At 34.5% G+C, this 19,918-nt stretch overlaps 2 protein-coding genes across 7 annotated transcripts in view; one reads left to right on the top strand and one right to left on the bottom strand.

Moving 5' to 3' along the window:
- Positions 1–17,986, bottom strand: part of LOC149771685 (vacuolar protein sorting-associated protein 33A-like) — a 102,904-nt gene extending 84,918 nt beyond the window's left edge. For 2 of the 3 annotated variants that reach the window (XM_089948233.1, XM_089948232.1), the window contains exons 1-4: positions 17,840–17,986; positions 8,687–8,752; positions 2,982–3,109; positions 1,612–1,696 (exon numbers count right to left, since the gene is read on the bottom strand). In XM_089948233.1, the coding sequence (XP_089804359.1) occupies positions 1,612–1,696; positions 2,982–3,109; positions 8,687–8,752; positions 17,840–17,953 (393 nt within the window). In that variant the 5' untranslated portion in view covers positions 17,954–17,986. The remainder of the gene's footprint in view (positions 1–1,611; positions 1,697–2,981; positions 3,110–8,686; positions 8,753–17,839) is intronic. The other variant, XM_089948234.1, reaches the window with a different exon arrangement.
- A 591-nt stretch (positions 17,987–18,577) lies between these two features.
- Positions 18,578–19,918, top strand: part of LOC149771684 (small G protein signaling modulator 1-like) — a 110,859-nt gene continuing 109,518 nt past the window's right edge. For all 4 annotated transcript variants that reach the window (XM_089948229.1, XM_089948231.1, XM_089948230.1 and 1 more), the window contains exons 1-2: positions 18,578–18,627; positions 18,723–18,766. In XM_089948229.1, coding sequence (XP_089804355.1) covers positions 18,615–18,627; positions 18,723–18,766 — 57 coding nt within the window. In that variant the 5' untranslated portion in view covers positions 18,578–18,614. The remainder of the gene's footprint in view (positions 18,628–18,722; positions 18,767–19,918) is intronic.

Here is a 19,918-nt window from a genome sequence, read left to right as displayed (position 1 = left end):
ACTTTCAACACATTGTTGGCTATGACACATTAAGGTACAAGGAGCAAAGTGTCTTTCCCAAGGACATGCTGAGGCAGCTGACCCAGGCTGACTTGGGTTGGTAACAAACGTGACCTTTGGATTAGGAATCCACCACTCTAACAGCTAAGCTACCATGGAAGAATTAAACAGATCTTTAAAAAAAAAAAATATTTGAAAATCTTTGCCAATTAGATATTTATTGTTGAAATTTTCAGACCAGGATGCTCTGTCCTAAATTTGGTTGAAATTGGTCCAGTGATTTATTTTAGAAGAAGTTTAAAATGGCAAACACTGATGGACCTGCTAGAATATGGACCGTATCATAATTTCACTGGTCCTTGTAGCCAGCTAGGATAAAAAGCCTGCTAGAATATAGACCATATCATAAACTCACTGGTCCTTATAGCCAGCTAGGGTAAAAGACCTGCTCAAGTGCAAAGGAACATTCCATATATGAGAGCTCTGGTACTGCTCTCACTTGCACCTCCTATGATCCTGATTTCAACCCCAAATATGCATAAATGATTACCCATCTAAGGTCAGTCATGTACTATGGTTTCTCCAGCCTCCTCCATCTTGCAAACACCTGTTAAAAGCACTTATACAATTTGTTATACAATCAACACAAAAAGTGAGAACATTTATGTACTCTTTTGCTTCTAAAGGTCAAATGTAGAGAAAATCTTTAGAAGATTTTTCTTTAGTAATGAGTGCCAAATTTGATGGCGAATCATTCTCATTTGTACAAATTCTGTTAATCAGTTTCTGGGAAGAAGTTGTGTGTAAAGTTTCTTTTCCTATTTTCAGTAATGGAGGCCATATCTGATGGCAGAAAGATATCATTTGTAAATAATACCTTTATGTCAGGATGTTTACTGTAAAGGTCAAAATCTGTCTGAGAAGAAGCTATTTAAATGTTTTCTAATTTTAGTAATGATTGCTATATTTGATGGTGGATAGGCATACTTGGTATAAATTTGAAAGCCCTCTGTACCACAATGCTGTCAGCTGTATTGACTTCTGTTTAAGAGTGTCTGACAAGAAGCTGCTTAAAGGTTTTTCTAACAAAAGCAGTTTGAGGGCTGATTGGTATAATTTGTAACAACTTGAAACGTCTTCATGCCAGGATACTATTTGCCAAGTTTGATCAAATTCTATTCAGCAGCTTGGACAAAAGTTGTTGAAAGGTTTTCTAGTTTTAGTAATGGTGGTAATACTTGATAGCAAATGAGGAACACGTCTACACATTTAAAAGACATTCATGTGAAGATGGTGTCTGTCACATTTGTTCAAATTTTGCTAAATGGTTTTTTTAGACAACTCATCTAAAGGTTTTGCAATTTCTAGTAATGTTGGCTATATCTGATGGTAATACAAGCCCAAATACCATCTAAGATCAAGTGGTATTCTATGGTTTCCCCAGCTTCCTCCACCTTGTAAAATATGTGGTCAGTCTGCAAAGGAAGCTAGACTGCTCAGGGGGACAGTTTAAAAGCGGCTTTGTGGAAGAAAATATGCAGTCAGTCAGCAAAGGAAGTGAGGTTATACGGTGGTTAAGAAGCATAGAAAGCCATATTATGGATGTTATACCTTGAGCTTTTTCTCACACAGAAGACTTTTCCTTGGGACAAAGATAATATGATACTCCTTCCTAAATCCTCCCCTCTGGTCCTCTCTGTAATATGATAAATGATATCTGTACTTAAGATTTGTCACTTCTGATATAAAGACTGCTTACCAACTATACTTGTTTATAAATCAGATCCCACTACAAATTGCTGAGCAAGATCTGCCATTGCATAATGTGCCAACAAATCTGACTACATGTAGTTCCTTAGGACTAATGAGTAGAACAAACAACACAGACCCTAATCTGATGACACATTATGTGATGGTAAATCAGAATCTATGATGTTTGCAGCTGGACACGACTTGTGAGCAAGTATATCATATTTTCTTTTCTAATGTATCATGTACTGTGTTTTCAGTATCTTTATGTTGGGTGCCAATACTTATTGATTTCAGAGACCTGATAAAAATGATCCTTCAATTAAATCAACAGTACCCATGTGCTAAAAACCACACATATTTGAAGATCTGATAAAAATGATCCTTCAATTAAAACAGTGGCCCCATTTGCTAAAAAAACAGATTTAAAGACCCAATAAAAATGATCCTTCAATTAAAACAATGGCCCCCTTTGCTAAAAAAACAGATTTAAAGACCCAATAAAAATGATCCTTCAATTAAAACAACAACCCCTTTGCTAAAAAAAACAAACATTTAAAGACCAAATAAAAATGATCCTTTAATTAAAACAACAGAACCCCTATGCTCAAAACAAAACATTTTTAAAGACCCAATTAAATAATATCCTTCAGTTAAAAGGACCCCTTTCCTGAATCCATGCATTTAAGTACAAAGCCAAATAAATTCTGCTAAAAAGTTAAAATTGGACCTAATAATGGAGGTCATTTACACATTGTGAGCAACAGGTTGATCACCTGACCTATCACCTATGTTCCTTCTAAACTATACATCATACAAATCATGTAGTATTCAGTATTTCAGTCAAGGGTGTCATTGTTAGAATTTGATCATACTTTTAAATTGTCATTATTTATTTCATTCTGATCCTTATATATCCATATTTCTTTGAAGGTCTTCATATAAATGCCACATGAAATACATATGGCAGAATCAATGTTAAAATATGTGGACATTTAAGAATAAGTTAACCAAAAGGTGTGAGCCAGTACAAACTGGATTGACTGTTGTGTTCTGTCATGTCACACATTCATGTACATTACCACTGACAAGCGAAAGAAAAAAAACATAATTTGTTTGTACAATCAAGAAAATATTTCTTACTATTGGGAATTTACAAGGTCATTTACAAGGTCATAAGTATTAAGTGACCTCGATGACATAAGGAAAAAGGCTGATCATTGTAATCTCACTTGAGAAGATTCTGAGCAATTTGTTCCATCAGATCCAGCTTAGGACGGGTAACAAAGATGACATTCTGAACACTGGTTTGTGGAAGAGCAGAGGGACGCAGTGGGAACATCTTTTCAACATCATGTTCCTGAGAAAAAAAAAGAAGAAATAAATCATAATAATAGTTTCACATGATATCATAGTGTTACACTGTCATTTTACCTTCGACCACAACCCACAATCTTATGTCAGAAATGTATGATACTGTAGTAGAGAACTTCACTACATTACTCCTAAGTCTTTCTGGTTCCTTGAGTAGAAATTAAATCTATTGCAAATCCTGCCATTCTGTTTAAAGTTTAGCTGCTTGATGTGTCAGATCTCTTTGTCAAAAGCATCTGTGGTATCTTTGGCTTCTGTTACAATACCAATTTAGTTAATGATTGGTCACTTACTGCTGGTTGCCAACTAGGCCATTCTCTGGATCCCTGACTGAGTTGAATAGCATCTAAGAAATAAACTTAAACAAAAAAATGAACCCAAGCTACTGAAGTGTAAAATACTCATCACAGTGGCCCACATTTATGATGAGGGTGTAGTACTCATCCAGATTCATACCTCCACCAAGTTTAAACAATCTAGGTGTAACAAGGTAAACAGGGTGGAAAAAACCTATATGGTCACAAGATAAATGCAAAAACTTAACCAAAGCCAGTAAAATATGAAATGTAGGACACAGCGACCTTCTTTTGTTGCAAAGAAGTGGTACTAAGAGTCATCTAGTTAAATGATTCTAACATGAACAAAGCCCGAGAAGAATCTTAAAACAAATTTTTAAATTAATGAATGTCATCCTGAATTAACACACATGCCAACCCCTGGCGAGGAAAAAGTGTAATCCAAATGGACAAAAAGAGTAATCCAAGCAGAAAAAAAAATAATCCACATATAACACGATAAAATTCAATGAGCATATGTACAAAATCATTTATTTACCCCTCTGATCTTTTAACATCAATTATTCTTCAAGTTTTCATAAGGAGCACATTTAGCTTTAAAAAGCAACAGACTCTCAAAACACTTTGCACCAGCTGAGATTACAAATGTTTTGCACACCAGTAGAGCACTAAGTGCTGGGTTACTGAGCCTTAATCTGAATTCAGTTTTATATTTGTTAACAATGCTGAACAACCTCTCACAGTCAGCATTAGAATTGTAAAGAACCAATATTCCTTTCATAACCCGACAAAGATGAGGAAATTTATATCTTCCATTTATTGGGTCTTTTAGCTGGGACCAAAAAGCGCCATTGCTCATTAACTCTGTCTGCATGAAGTACGTTGTCAGGTAGAATGCCAACTTGACAGTTCAGGAGTTCTCCTTCTAATTTATTGGCAGCCTTTACGGCAGCAAGGTGCATTAAATGACAGGGACAACCTGATATGTACATTGATGGAGACATTTTTCAAAATATAGAATGCAACTCCTTTATGAATTCCAGTCATCACTGATGCATTATCAGCTGAAATCCTCATACAGTTCTTCCAACTTGTTTACTCAAAGCATTATCAAGCAAATCAAAAATGTTTTCTCTTGTGGAATCTACTGTTAAATCTGGTAATAAAAGAAGGGCACTCTTACTTTGCCTTTTTCAATGTCAAAGTCTATTACACAGATTGAATACAACTTCTTTGTCATCATAATCACTACTTCTGTCTGTGGCAATATTAAACAACCAAATTTTCATGGTTTCTGCAATTTTAAGTGAAGTATCTTTTGCTAAACACCTAACAATATTAAATGATTTTGTTCTTACACATACATATTTTCTTTAATTTTCGAATCAAGAAACATTAGTTTGAACAAAGGACCAACAGTCTTCTACTGCTATGGTGCTAGGGGTAGTCCATGTTCTATTAAGAAATTGGTAAATAACACCTCTGCATTTATAATATTCATGCCCAAAATTGAGTTCTGCTGTAAAAAAGAAGTTACCTTAGCATTGGAGTTAGTAAAAAGAGCTAATTCAAAGTTTCTTTGTTTTACTACCATGACCAATATTAAAATCCTTTCCACTCAGCCTGCAGTGGGTGTGAAGTTGCCCTATAATGGAATGCTGTATTATGTAGTTCATGTATTCATCTCTGAATTGGTTTTTCGTCTTTTTCTAATCCATCTGTGAAATTATTTGAAAAACATTTTTGCTCTAACACACGCATCAACTATAATAAATCTGATGACTTTTAGCACCAAATACCTCCAGATTGGTTCTGAATCAGATATGATTTAGAACAAAGAATCTGTGAGCAAAGGTTAAAAATCAGAAAACTAGACTGTTCTCTCCTAAGCCATACAGCTGCTATAAATAGAAACCAAGGTCAAAAGTTTGAAAGTAGAAACCAACATGTTTCTTGGAAATAAGGCAGCTGCTATAAATAGAACATAATACTATTAGGAATGTGCATGCAAGTCTACAGGCAAGCATACACTTATGTCACAGTTACACAGAAGCCATCTTTTCTTGAATACTGTCTGTGGGGTTAATGGTATCTCGGATGTGAATAAAAACTGAGAAAACAAATTATTAATTCTTTTGGGAGGGGGATATACAAAAAAACGCGTTTACTTAATTTTGTGGAAAAAAGCATAATGGTTATGCCAAAAGCATAATGGTTTGCATGTAAGAATTAAACACAAAAACTGAATTATTCAAAAATAAGCAAAGAAGGTACATGTACGAATCACGTTCACCACATTGGCTCTCTCAACCCAGGGTATAGATGCTATGAATCCCACTCCAGGCTGTTGCCAAGAACCCTGAAAGGAACAACGGCTGGCATGCTGCCAGACTATATACATGTATATGCTTTATATCTGTGGACACTGATACTGTCAGTACTACAACTTTATACAGGCAAGCCAAAAATCCAAATACCGTACAACTACAATGACTGCTTACATTTAAAAAACAAAATTGATCTTTAATAGAAAAAAAAAAAACTTTGCTTGTCTTTTCTGATTACAATACTCATTTCCACAATTATTCAGCGATTTCAAGAAATCTTATCTATAGAGCTGTGAATGGGTACCTGGGTAATAGGGTACCTATGCACTGATAATAACTAAGATAATAAAATGAGCTATAGGGTATCTGTTTACAAATATTCTACCAGTGCATATGGCCCCATAAGCCCTTGGCTTGTAAAGGCAGCACTCATTTTGTTTTCAAGTTCACAATCCTTCTGACTTAGCTGCAAATTTAATACATGTACTTTTTCAGTGCCAATTAGACTTTCGCCTCTTCCAATAAATGATTGACCTTAATCTCTTGGCTTGTTTTCCCAACCATTTGATTCAGCTGCGAGTGAAACTTAGTCTATGGCAAGTAACAAAGGGCAATTGTTTGATCTTGCCAAACAATTGATACATGTTGAGTTGCAACCTTTAATTGGCTTCAAAAACTTTATGATTTTACTGTTACTCACTGAGCAAAAGCTCTGACTATATAAGCATCCATATAAGCGAGGCCAAGAAAAGATGGTTAGACAATATTTGCTATGATAGACCATGATTTACTAGACGACAATGGAGGATTTGAGAACTTTGCCAGACAATGAGAATGAATTCTTGTACTTTGTACCAGACGACATTAAGTAGTGACATTTATAGGATACTGTGAATTTTAAATAAAAATGTTGACTGAGCTTTCATTGTTTATTTTGTAACACGTGTAATTAACATATTACTAGATATTATGAATCATTCTGAACTATATTTATATCGCTATATGACCTATAATTGAATTCATGGTATTATCATATAAATGGATTTAAAATGTCAAGCATTGAGGATTTTAGTGGATTTAATTAGAACAAATTATAAGTTAATTTATTTGTGACACATATTACATGCAAGAACAAAAGTATGTTTGTTGATAATTTTCTTACCTACCTACCTATCCACCCACCTACCAACCTATCTAGCTGAGCTTATTTGTTTTTCCGAAACACAAACTCTGTCTCACTGACACCATGTCATCACTTCATATGGATCTGACTTGAAAAATAAACCTTGACTTACACACTTCGACTGCTGAAAAAATACACTTTTGCATGCTGCTTGTGCCAGCATCTACATAAAACAAAACAGTTCAGGTTGTTACACATTCAGTACAACTTTCCTTTGATCAGGCACCTGGGTAACTGATCATTAAGATCAACTGGTACCCAGTGGAATTTATCTAAAATGTTTACAGCTCTACTCATTTATGAAAAAATAGCATTGTGGCTGAAAAATACATTTTTGCAAACAAAATCTTAAGATAAATATAAATTACTAGCCATTATAAAAAAAGCTTTTTCAGTGAATGGGAACATGGCCAATGCCATTACTTCCTATGAATGGGAACATGACCAATGCCATATTTTTTTGTCAAGAGAGATAAATCTTACTGGAAGTAAAAGCATTTTTATAAACTTAAAGCAAAAAACCCTCTATTATAAATTATCTGCATTGTTTGTAATTTTTCACATATTCTGGGGAATTTTGAGGTGTCATCTCACAGAACAGAAGCATGAAGGCCATGGTTCTAAAAATGCAAATAATATTTTTGAACTTAAAGGTACAGAATTGGAAAAATGTTTAGAAAAATTTATTTTCATTCTGTGTTGTATATTTCTTGTTATTTCTGATGTCCAACTCAAACATGGAGACAACTGAATACAAAGACAAAGGAATACAATGAGACTCAATTAAATATAAACTCAAATATGGAGACAATATACTATAAAGCATAAAGACTAACATCATCTTACACCGCTACTCAAGTTTAAAACATTGCATAGAATTTGCTTTCCTCATTAACTTGAGAGCAGTACAAATTTTTTACAATAACCTCAATAAAGGATAGAGTAACTGCAATTGTTCTATGAATCAGTCTTTTTGTCAACGTAATGCAAGGGTCCTGAATTTTATGTTATCAATTTGTTATGATTTTGTTGAATAATCTTCTCACATAGTCCCTATAAGTTTGTGTTGTGTCACAGTGTTCTGTGAAACCCAGTATTTCTATGCCAATTGTATTTGCATCCCATCCCAATATATAATTTACAAAACTTTCAACACAAACTTTATATACACTGTACTGAAATCATTACTGTTGCATTTTGATTGCAGCTTACTTAATGTGCAGATTTACAAAATGTCATTATTTACAATTTTTGATATTCAAAACAAACTCATGAACTTTTAATGCATTGCTACCGTTGCTAGTGAATGTAAACATATACCCCAAGGCAAAACTGACAAATTTAAGTCAAGTAAATTATTTATGTGAATGTGTGAAACAAATTTCATGAAGACTTAGTGGGACAGGCATACATCCTGATTTATAAGAAATCCAATGTTTATCCACATGAGATCACTGGATATTACTTGCACAAGGACAACAATAAATCCCCTGGCCCAAACACTGAGCTCTCCTTTGGCCCAAACATCAAGCTGTCTTTTGGCCCAATTGTCCAACTGTCTTCTGGCCTGAACATCAAGCTCTCTTTTGGCCCAAACGTCCAGCTACGTTTTGACCCAATCATCAAACTGTCTTTTGGTCCAAACATCAAGCTGTCTTTTGGCCCAAATATGACACTCAATATTTATCATAAACATAGCAGGCTTATAAAAAATATCTAAGGCATACATTCAGTGTCAGACACATTTTCACACTAACCTTCAGAAGGGAATATTCTGCCACTAATCCAAAAGGACCAGTTAATGCATCATCCCATACCAATGCCTGAAAGAAGAATAAAAGTAATTATTGCATGATGGTGAAAAATTAATTTTTGCTTGCATCTCCCATGTGACACAATCCAGATCTTAATTTACAGCTAATTATATTTACACTATTTGCAGACACAGTGTGATTATTTATATCTTGCTCCAGTTGCCTTGGCACTAAAAAAATCCTACTTGTGTTACTGTCTGATAAAGTACCAATCCGATCCATCTATGAGTTCATGTGAGTGTGGGTTCTGTCCTTGCATCCATCACCCAATTTCATGTATTGTTGTTGTTGTAGGAAAAATTTGGCCAGACACAGGCATGATTAAGGAAGTGCAAAGTGAAGAATTTGGTGAGATTCAGTGAAGAATTTGGCCAGTTGCAGGCTTGATTATTAAGCTGTGTAAAATGAAGAATTTGGCCAGACAAGGTAGTGAATAAAGTGAAGAATCTGGTTGATCTCAGGCTTCACTAAGAAATTTTAAGTGAAGAATTTGGCCACATGCAGGCTTGAATCTGAAATACATGTATGTTACTCAAAGAAGACATTTTTCAGCACAAGATAGGCTATACATTGTGGCCAGTATTAATGGTGGAGGAAGAACCTGGGAAAACCCCGGAAAAAACCCCACCGACCCACGAGAAGCTACTAGGAAGCTTTCTCACATACCCACACTGGCCGAATCCGTGACTCAAACCAATGCTGACAGAGGTGATGACTGATCTGTAATGGCGAATGCTTTAGACCAATCAGCCACTTGGGGCTCCCCAATTTCATGTATCTACTTAAACTTCATATACACCAGATGAAGGAGAATTATCATACCTGGAATGGTGTTGTGCATGCATAAATTGATGACAACAGTGTTGTATCCTGGATGCAGACACTGTGAGACAAGATGTTAAAGGTTAAAGGTCAATAGGCAATATAAACTCTTCTTTGTAACCTAAATACCATCTACAACTGAATTAGGGCAACGATGTACTGTATATCCTTATGTATCAGTTGAGACCAACAGCAAACAACAAAAATCCTGATATCCCATCACAGTAAACTGAGAGACCCATACAAATCTGCCAGTGCATTATGTGATGGCAAATTTGGGCGTGTAAAGATTTCAGTTGGACTCAAAGTATAAGTGACTACATATGTCATTTGGTAAGATGCAGGTATGGAATGACCTCGCCTATTCAAATATATAATTGGGGCCCCGAGTGGCCGAGTGGTCTAAAGCGCTCTTCGTTACGGATCACTGCCATCTCACCTCTGTCTGCGGCGGTTCGAGTCTAAGATTCAGCCAATGTGGGCATGTGAGAAAGCTTGCCAGTAGCTTCTCGTGGGTCGGTGGTTCTTTCCGGGCTTTTCCGGGTTCTTCCTCCACCATTAATACTGGCCGCCATGTATAGCCTATCGTGCTGAAAAATGGCGTTAAACCCCACAACAACACAAATATATAATTTTCCCACACAATATAGGAAACTTATATGGAAGTATCAGACATTATAAGACAGTTCTCTTGATGTTGTTGTAGATGTGATTTTACACATTATAGATAATATATCATTATATCTGCACATACATTATAGGTAACTGTATCTCATTTATTTCTCCATACACATATTACAGAAAATTAATTTAAGAACAAGAAATCAAAGAATTAAGGACACTGATGGCTTTGACAGTTCAAGTTATGCAAAATTTACATAAGATTTGAAGAATATAACTCCAGAGATATTGATATTCATGGTCCATTTTATTATGGTAAAAATAATACTCTAAATAATATTACAATTTTTTTTTTAATTTTTTCTTTCTTTATATAATGTTATATAATTAATAATACCAATTACCTTACTGGAGTAACATTTGTTCTAATTTCCTTTTAAAAGAATTTAATTTGTTTCAAGTCTTACCATCTGTGGATCTGAAGAAAAATATTTAAAGGAAATAACGATCATCAGGTGAAAGCTTTTACCTATGAGTTGCCTCCCTTGTAATATAAAATTGTCCCAAAAAGCCAGGAGTTACACCTTGTTAGTAATTTTAGTAACACCATCAAGTTTCTTACTAGTATTAGTAATACAAATTATGTTTGAGAAAAGAGAATGGACACTATGCCATAAGGCATGACAGGTTAAAATTCCTTAAAGCCAAAAGTAAAAATTTGTATATGTTAAAGAGAACTAAAAATGTGTTCAATGAACATTGATGCCACACCAGTGTCAGAACAAAAATGACTTAAATGCAAAACCTATATCTGAAAGCTGTGTGGTAATAATAAAGATAAAAAATTGCACAACATATGTTAAGAAGATAAAGCCTTCCAAATAGACATAATCATAAATGATCAAAGGTATGATGGAAAATGGACTAACAAAGGTAGCTGGTCAACGATAACACTTTATTAACTAACACTGTCAGAGCTGACAAATAATTTTTAAAGAGAAATCTTTTTCCAACACAAGTAACCCTCTAAACTTTCAACATTGCAAAAATGATGTTTTCATTGGGAAACTTTGGCTCTCACCCCTGGGAACTAACAGCTAATTGTTTTTAACCGTAAGAAGTGTATGGTAGCTTCCTACAACATCACAGGTTCTGTGTCATCATGGTATTAAAAATGTTTGTTATTTTTACTGCACAGCACCAACTATCATGTAAATATCTTATACACACTATATAACTTTAAGTTATTAGATCTGTATCCCCAGTTGATTTCAGGAAAATGTTAGGATTGCTGACAAGTACACTATTTCAAAAATACATCGTTGGATATCACTGTATCCAAATAATGGTTGTACCCCATGTTCTCAAACAGAATCTTTATCTTCTTAAAATTGCTATCACCTTAATGCCTAATGATGTTAGATCACATGATTACCATATTTGTCAAAAACCAAGAGATAAAATCTATGGTAGCAAAAGAGTTAAAATGTGAAGTATGGACAGTTCTTGCTTTCTGGTGGCTTTCGCAATAGACAGTTGTTGACTTGAAAACTTTGTTGGTCACAATTTATTACTTTTCATTGGGACACATGGAACTGCTTAAGCAGTCTAAGGCTGACAGGTCCTTTCATGTTCATTCCGAATGCCACTCCCCCCTCCACGAGGTTGTTAAAGATGCATTTCTTTAATTCTCTCTGATAAGTTTGTGTTGGAGGTCACAGGTGGCAGAATGAGTACCATGGAAGTAGCATCCATTTATTTTTCAAGTTGATTTTCATTTTGTGCAACATATACATCAAGTTCCCAATATTAGGATAAGTACATGTCATTGCAAAAATATTTTTTCAGTATTACCGTGATATCAGAGTAACTCCCTTTGCATAAACTGGCATCTTCATGCCATCAATTTATTGTTTCCTGCAGTCATCTGATTTAAACTGGAATTTAAATGCATTTTAATACAGAGCAAAGAACAACAAAAAGACATACATGTATATAATATCCTGAAGGTCAATGTTTTTGTTTACTTATTCGCTGATTGCAAACTTTAAGACTTGCACTCTGTTATACCATTTATTAAAAATCTAATCCTTTATATACAATGTAAACCAATGGGAAAAAACAATGGATTAAAATGAATATGCTTTTACCATCATTCTACAAAAGAAACTTTAGAATGGATCCTTGTGCTTGAATAAAGATTTTCCTTTATAAGCAGTTTATAATAGGCTTGGGAAATCCTAAAATCATTTACAGATTTAGCACTAAGCTCTCTGGTTTACTGTACTGCTTACAATATTAAATTCTAACAATGCATGTGTGTTTGTGGTGGTGGTTGTTTCCATCCATGCCCTCAAGTAACTGAGTGATAGTGGCTTGATGAAACTGAGGCATAGAGAACTCAGCGTGTAGTACCGACTAATGTGAAATTTATGTTTAAAAACACCCAAGACGTAAATGTGAAATTTACACTTAAAATCACCAAGAACATGTAGCTGTAAACGTGAAATTTACTTAAAATCACACAAGACATGTAACTGTAAATGTGACATTTACACTTAAAATCACCCAAGACATATAACTGTAGATGTGACATTTACACTTAAAATCACCCAAGACATGTAACTGCAAATGTGACATTTACACTTAAAATCACCAAGGACATGTAGCTGTAAACGTGAAATTTACTTAAAATCACCCAAGACATGTAACCGTTGATGTGACATTTACACTTAAAATCACACATGACATGTAGCTGAGGATTACCAGGGCATATGCAATCCTTACTGCATTTTATACGACAGTGTATGTGGGAATTTAAACACTTCATTCTGTACTGCATAATTATGTGTGGACTTCACTGCCTCTTATTCTTACTTTGTACAACCCAATCCAATGATGTACTAGAAAGTGCTAAGATTATATCACTAAATATTAGGGAAAGTACTTTCAGTTAAAATTTTTAAAATAAATTTCTAATTTCATATTAAGTCTTTGTATACGTCCCAATCTTTGCCAGTAAAGGTTCAGATATATCAACTGTAATATATTCGAATCTTGACTAACAAAGACGATATTATACTTTTTAAATTTGTACCTTTTTGTTCTTTGTTTCCCATTTTGATCCAACATATATAAATTTCAAAAGGCAGAGATCTCAGAAATGCTTAATTACGCATATTTGGATGCCAATTTTTGATCTGGGATGCTGAAAATCATTGAGGCGGGAGTCATCTGTACGCATGTAATAGGTGTGCTGCAAAATTCAAAGACTTGACAGTCCTGCTTCAGCCACCTGCTTTGTGGGAAAATGTGTTGATCAATTAGCTGTGCTGATATTTACAATGACAGAATTCAGTGACTGAAAGACCCCTTGATGTACATACATGTTGCCATTATAAGAGTACATCAAAAAGAACATGATGCAATAGCTTTGCGGCCAGTTCAAAGGCGCTGACTGGCGGCCGGGTGGGAAAATGTACTGATATTTACAGTGATTGAATTCAGAGTCAGAAAGACCCAGAGATGTACATGTGGTCATCTATAAAAGTACATCAAATAAACAACTTTAGCTTTCGTTATTGTGTTCATTTCCAAATGTATCGGAATAAGTAGTGCACGAGAATCAAGACTTAGACAAAATGCCATTCGTAAATTTGGATAAGCATTTTGGGGTTAAATGGCAAACTTACGAAGATTGTAATGAGATTCAGAAGAGTGCTAAAGCTGCTAGAATTGATAGTTCGGATAGGACAGTAGCTAAGTGTAAGAAAGTGTGTGATGCCTAGCTTAGTGTTTGCAATAAATCCTTAATTGGACTGACAAAATTCTGTATCACTCTGATGGACGAACAAGAGCTATTTAAGAGGTACACTGACTGACCATACTTTTTTTTTAAAAATGCCCCTCGCCTTAGCCCGGTTAGTTCTAGTGTTTTTAGCGAAATGTATTCATCAATAGATCAGTAGCTAGGCCAAATTTTGATATCAATTACGTTGACAAACAAACTCCTGCCCATTCACAAGCATATGTTTTGATAGCTGATTGACCATTAACCCTTTTTCGAGTAAGGTAGCAACTATCAATTTCCTGCATGATATCCTTTGATGATAAAACATACAAACATGTTTTTTAAGATCAGAATCAGTGATCTGGATATATATTAACTGCCTCTTGTACACTATTTCGTCATAAAATTAGTTTGAAACTGTAAGTGAACCAGTATGCCTAATGGGAAATAATGGCCGACTTCGCTAAATCCGGGATGTACCAGTTTATTAGATTCTCTCTTTTCGTACATCATCGGGCAAATATTTTCAGAAAAATATACAAATCATTGAAAGCAAAGCCAAGGTATTATTTTATTAAAGATTTAACTTGAAACTGCAAATTATGTAGGTTAGAAACGTAGAGGACAATACTATGTTGTGGAATCTGCAAGATGTGCTTTAAGGTCTAAGCTGTTTTCCGACTTGACATGTATTTGCGAAAATACTGGGAAAAAACAGCAAATCATTTACTATTTAACCATTGCCTAAAATTACTATAAGAACATAGACAAATAAATAAACCATAAATTTGCAATCCTGTCAATGGACTGTTGTAATGAAGCTATATTAAAGTGAGTGATTACATTACGGAAACCTCTCCATCTAAAAATAGATGCACTTAGGTCTGTGTTGATTCTGTAGGAAAGAAGGGACTGCAATGTTTAATGGTGGGACTCCTATTTTTACCAAACTGGGAGTCCTGTACTCCTTTTTTTAAAATCCTAGCGAGATCTCTGAAAGGTATTCCTGCCATTTGATATAAATATACCCAAATTTATATATGGGAGAACAAACCTCACTGGATGAAGTGGCAAACTGACATATCGTTGCAATACAAAATTACTATTCGTATTGTTGGAGACTGGTCATAGGGCTTTTTGTTACAGCTGTTTTCAGCTACAGTGTAGTATCAATCAAAGTTAAGTGCTGCATAAAATTTTTACACATGTATTTTTTATACACTATTAGCAGATTAGCTTGAACACATACTCAAAAAGTATGTGTGGTGACCATCATGTTTGCCTTCAGAACTTTCAAAATAACTGATGGTGGGATTATGTTCACAGGATCTGCAACTATGGATTTTGGTAACAATTTTAATCATGGGAAATTAGGCATGTAAGATTTCAATCTGATATATCAATATTTTCTTGTAATCTGAATCTAGCACTGAATGCATTTTTTGTGACTATAAAAATGTCATCATTCTGAATATCAAGAAAAATCTTGAAATGAAATCAAATGATGGAAAAAGTTCTTTTTCAGATGACTTGTGTTGGATACATCTGCCAGTGCATCCCCTTAATAATACTAGTTTCTGTCACTAAATTTTGGGACTGTTGGTCATTTAAAATGGAGGACTGGGTTGGAAAAGTTGTAGTTTTGGCAGTGACCTGGCCATGTTATCATTAGTTATATGAGTAGAATTTTTGCAATGCTTTTCAACATCATTTTTCCCTTCATAAAGTATTCCAAAGTCGGAATTGCAAACTATACAAACTGCATATTGGCTACCTTTTCAGCTTTTTATTACCAGTATATCATATGCCAACCAGTTGTCTCACTAGGATTTTAAAACAATGTGTCCAGGACTATTTTAGTAAACAAAGGAGTCCTACCAGAAAATAAATTGCAGTCCATTCCCAGAAAAGTGGAACTGTACAGATTAGAAGAACCAGTGGTTGCCACTGAGTTTAATTTTCCAATTCTTTATACCAATGAGATAAAGCTCTTGTTCCAAACACTAAGGCATCATACTTTCTTACACATGGCTACTGTCCCATCCAAACTAGCAACTTTAGCACTGTTCTGAATGTGATTACATGCTTTATCAATATGCCATTTAACCCCAAATAATTATCCAAATTTGCAAATGACACTTTATCTAAGTCTCAATGCATCTTGATTTCGAGGTCACATGCATTACTTATTTGGCTACACTCAGAAACAACACAATAATGAACTTATTCATCTGATGTACTTTTATAATGACCACATGCACATCTCTGGGTCTTTGTGCCTCTGAATTCAGTCATTGTAAATATCAGCTCATTTCCCACTCAGCAGCTAGTTAAAGTCTTTGAACTTGCTGCCTAATATTGCATCATATTGTTTTGATATATTCTTTTAAGGACAAGATGTACGTCTGGGGGGTCTTTCAGCCACTGAATTCTGTCATTGTAAACATCAGCACAGCTAAAATGATCAATTGATAACAAACTTTCCTGCTTTGCAGGCGGCTAAAGATGGACTGGCAAGTCTTTGAATTTACTTTCCAGCTACTGTGTACATATAGAGAACTCTCATATCTATACAATGACTGCCCTGATTACTTCTTGTTGACTTGGAATGACTTATGTTTTTTATCATGTTTTATTAATTGGGAGAATTTCACTCTACATGCAACTGGGAGTTGGCATATCTGGAAGTTGTTCTAATCCACATGTACAATACTCAACTGAAAAAAAACCGTAAGTACAAGAAGAGGGCCACATGGCCAGGGGTGTATGGGATTTAGATTTTTAATGTAGTTTAAATAATTTTTCAGTCTTATCACTACAATGTCTGCAGTGTGACAGTTTATAGTGATGTCTAGCACTGGGGCATCATGCCGCAGACATGTAGCATGATGTCCCACCCAGTCACATTAACCTGACACCAGGCCAACCAGCCTTAACACTAACCTCTTAATGCTGAGCGCCAAGCAAGGCAGCTGTTAGTACCATTTTTATAAGTCTTTGGTATGACTCAGCCAGGGTTCGAACCTGCAACCTCCCACATCCGAGGCGGACACTCTAACCACTAGGCCACTGGCGCGGTATCACATGGCCAGGGGAGGGGATCTGCTATATTATTAACAGATAAAGTAAATATGTAACATGTCTGTGAATACATTTGGTACTTCCATACTTTACACTTTCATTCTGTGCATATATTGTGATTTTCCGTTTGTCCTAGCTGTCCAAACAAGTATGACTCCAGTGACTTCATCACCTGAACTGTACTATAAACAGAAAAATGTAAATAATTTGTACAAAGATCACTTCAAACAAATATCAGTTTACTTTTCTATCAACATTCAAACACATGCAAATCATAATATACTTGTCTTCATGAGTATTATGGTAAAATATGTGTAATTCGGTTTTTGAGCGTACTTCAGTGTTTCTAGAAACCCACTTTTCTTAGTACTCTGCAGTTCAGTGGTTAGAACCGACATCCTCTCTTCTTGCCCTGGTTTAGTACCCAGCTGCCATAATAAAAAAACCACAGTAATCGATGAAAACAGGTGATCACTTGACATCCAGGAATGAACAAACTTGGTAAAACTATATATATTGTATTAAATTTCAAAACAACTTTTTATATTTTATTAAAGGTCAATAAAGGCGCTTGCTTGACATAGTTGACGTTTATATGAACCTACTTATGTTGTTTCCGACCCGTTTTCTTTTTAATTTTATATTTTATTACTGAGCTTTGTAAATCTTGTTATATTGGTCAAGCAGACCCCTCCCACTAAAAGAAACATAACATTTGAAGTTACGGTACATTCATTATGATGAAGAGGTAAATGAATGCATTAAAGTAAGACTTCACAAACCTTTGAGCCAATACATTTGTCAAGACACTCCAAAAGCTCCCTTCGATAATGATCCCTTAATACTCCTAAATTTATCTTCCCCGTGGAGAGATGCTGTGCACCGGAAGCGGCCATGATTATTTGCTTCGTGATGATATTCAGGACTATCTCAAACTCTGATTATTTACTTTTTATTTCAATATTTATTTATATTTGAACAGTTATCATTAGCTTTTTTTCTAGTACATTGAAATATGTGTACACTTTTAAAATAATTCTTTCGTTATATTTTCGTATTGGAGGAAGAAGAACAGAAATTTCTATAACTAAACATTATTAAAGTCTAAAAATACGTTGAGATTCACCCTGAGTCATACAATTGGAACATCGCATTTAAACTTTTAGAAAAAAAATTTCAGAAAGAAAATTTTAACAAATATCGACTACTTTTTAAAAAAAGTTGCGTCATACAGCTCATGGATCAATTTCTACAGGTGTTTTAAAATAGTCTATTTTGTATGTAAACAAACACTGCAGCAAATCGTATTTACATTTCTGCTCATGAATACATCAGTGTATTAGTTGTATAATAGTACATAAAAGAAAGTGAAATTTAAACGATAATTGCATGTTCTATTTGAAACATTTAATCGTAGTTATAAATATGGTTGATGAATACTAAGATTTGTGTGTATGTCAGTTTTATGAATATTTTGGGAACTATTTTTCTATCGGTGATTGATTGAAAAATGCAGGTGCTCTTCGGTCAGCACCGGTGCCTGACCTGGAAAAGAAGATGACAGCTATGGGTAAGATATAAGATCAGCGAATATTTTTATGTATTTTGAGCTTAACATTGTAGTCGTTTTATTTGTTTATGTTCAATATTTGTTTATTTTTTCAGCAGCCGAGACGCGACAGCGCCTGCTGCGTGCGGTAAAGAAAGAGGTATGTTTGACAATCTTGTTTACAGTTGCGGTTTTTATCGATTGATTTTTCATAAATTATTCATTCTGTTATCATTATTCAAGAAGATAACTTTTTTTAAAATTAAAATTAAAGCTATTAAATAGAACGGTTAAAGGAAGCATTTTTATCCTCTTTTTTCAAAGGCGCTAATAGTGTTTCTACTTAATTAACAGTTTTACGTATTTAGCATAATATAGAAAATAACTTGAATTGTATGCATACCCTGTGTGATAGTACTTAGCTTTAATGAAGGATTTCCTGTAGTATTCACACACCATCCCGGTTCTTTATACCCCCTACCGATATAAAAAAAATAAAATTCTTCAGAGATATAAATAATGCACAAAACGTGTCTTTTTATTCATTGATTTATAAGTTCATACCTGGTTGTTGCAAGGGGGTCCCAGACAGTCAGCTTGTTGACATTTCGGATCAAACGTCAGTTTCTTTAGTATTGTTTGCTTGGGCAAATCGATGTTTTCAAGGAAAAGATGCCCAGTAGTTCATTGTCTTTGATAATCTCAATAATTCTGTTAATTTTAGAGTTAATATCTTTGAACACTTGTATACAAGACTTTTTAACCATTTTTATTTTTTCATTATGTTTAATAGTTATTAAAACAAGACATTGTTGGTTGCAGACAATACATATTCATGATTATTTTCGTTTCTAAAATTGGTAAGGGGTATATACAGATTAATGGGTGGGTGTGTGAATACCACAGAGCATTTCTGGAAAATATCTGAATTCTTGTGATGAACAGATTAAATTGCTGCATTCCATTAGACAAGTTGGCAGTTAGGCAGACAACAAAATGTGGTTCCAGTAACATGTACTAAACCATATTAATGACCCAGACCCTTAGCCATAACTGTACAAAAATGTTGCTAATAGCCATGGCCATTTTGAAACTCTTGACATAAAACAATACAAACAGAATTGTTATATAATAAAAAACAGTAATAATAACAATTTGGGTTGAAACAATACACTGTGTTGTGTATTAATACACTTCATGATGTAAAGCATTTGATATTTTAGATTATCTTTTCACAAGTCAGCTTAATGATCTTTTCATCTTTTGAAGGACTATAATAATAATGAGGACTTTGTATAGCACCTAATCTCTA

The sequence above is a fragment of the Sinohyriopsis cumingii genome, unplaced genomic scaffold, assembly GCF_028554795.1.
Source record: "Sinohyriopsis cumingii isolate HCF-2022 unplaced genomic scaffold, ASM2855479v2 utg001727l, whole genome shotgun sequence".
Lineage (NCBI taxonomy): Eukaryota > Metazoa > Mollusca > Bivalvia > Unionida > Unionidae > Sinohyriopsis > Sinohyriopsis cumingii.
This window is presented reverse-complemented; position numbering and strand designations above follow the sequence as displayed.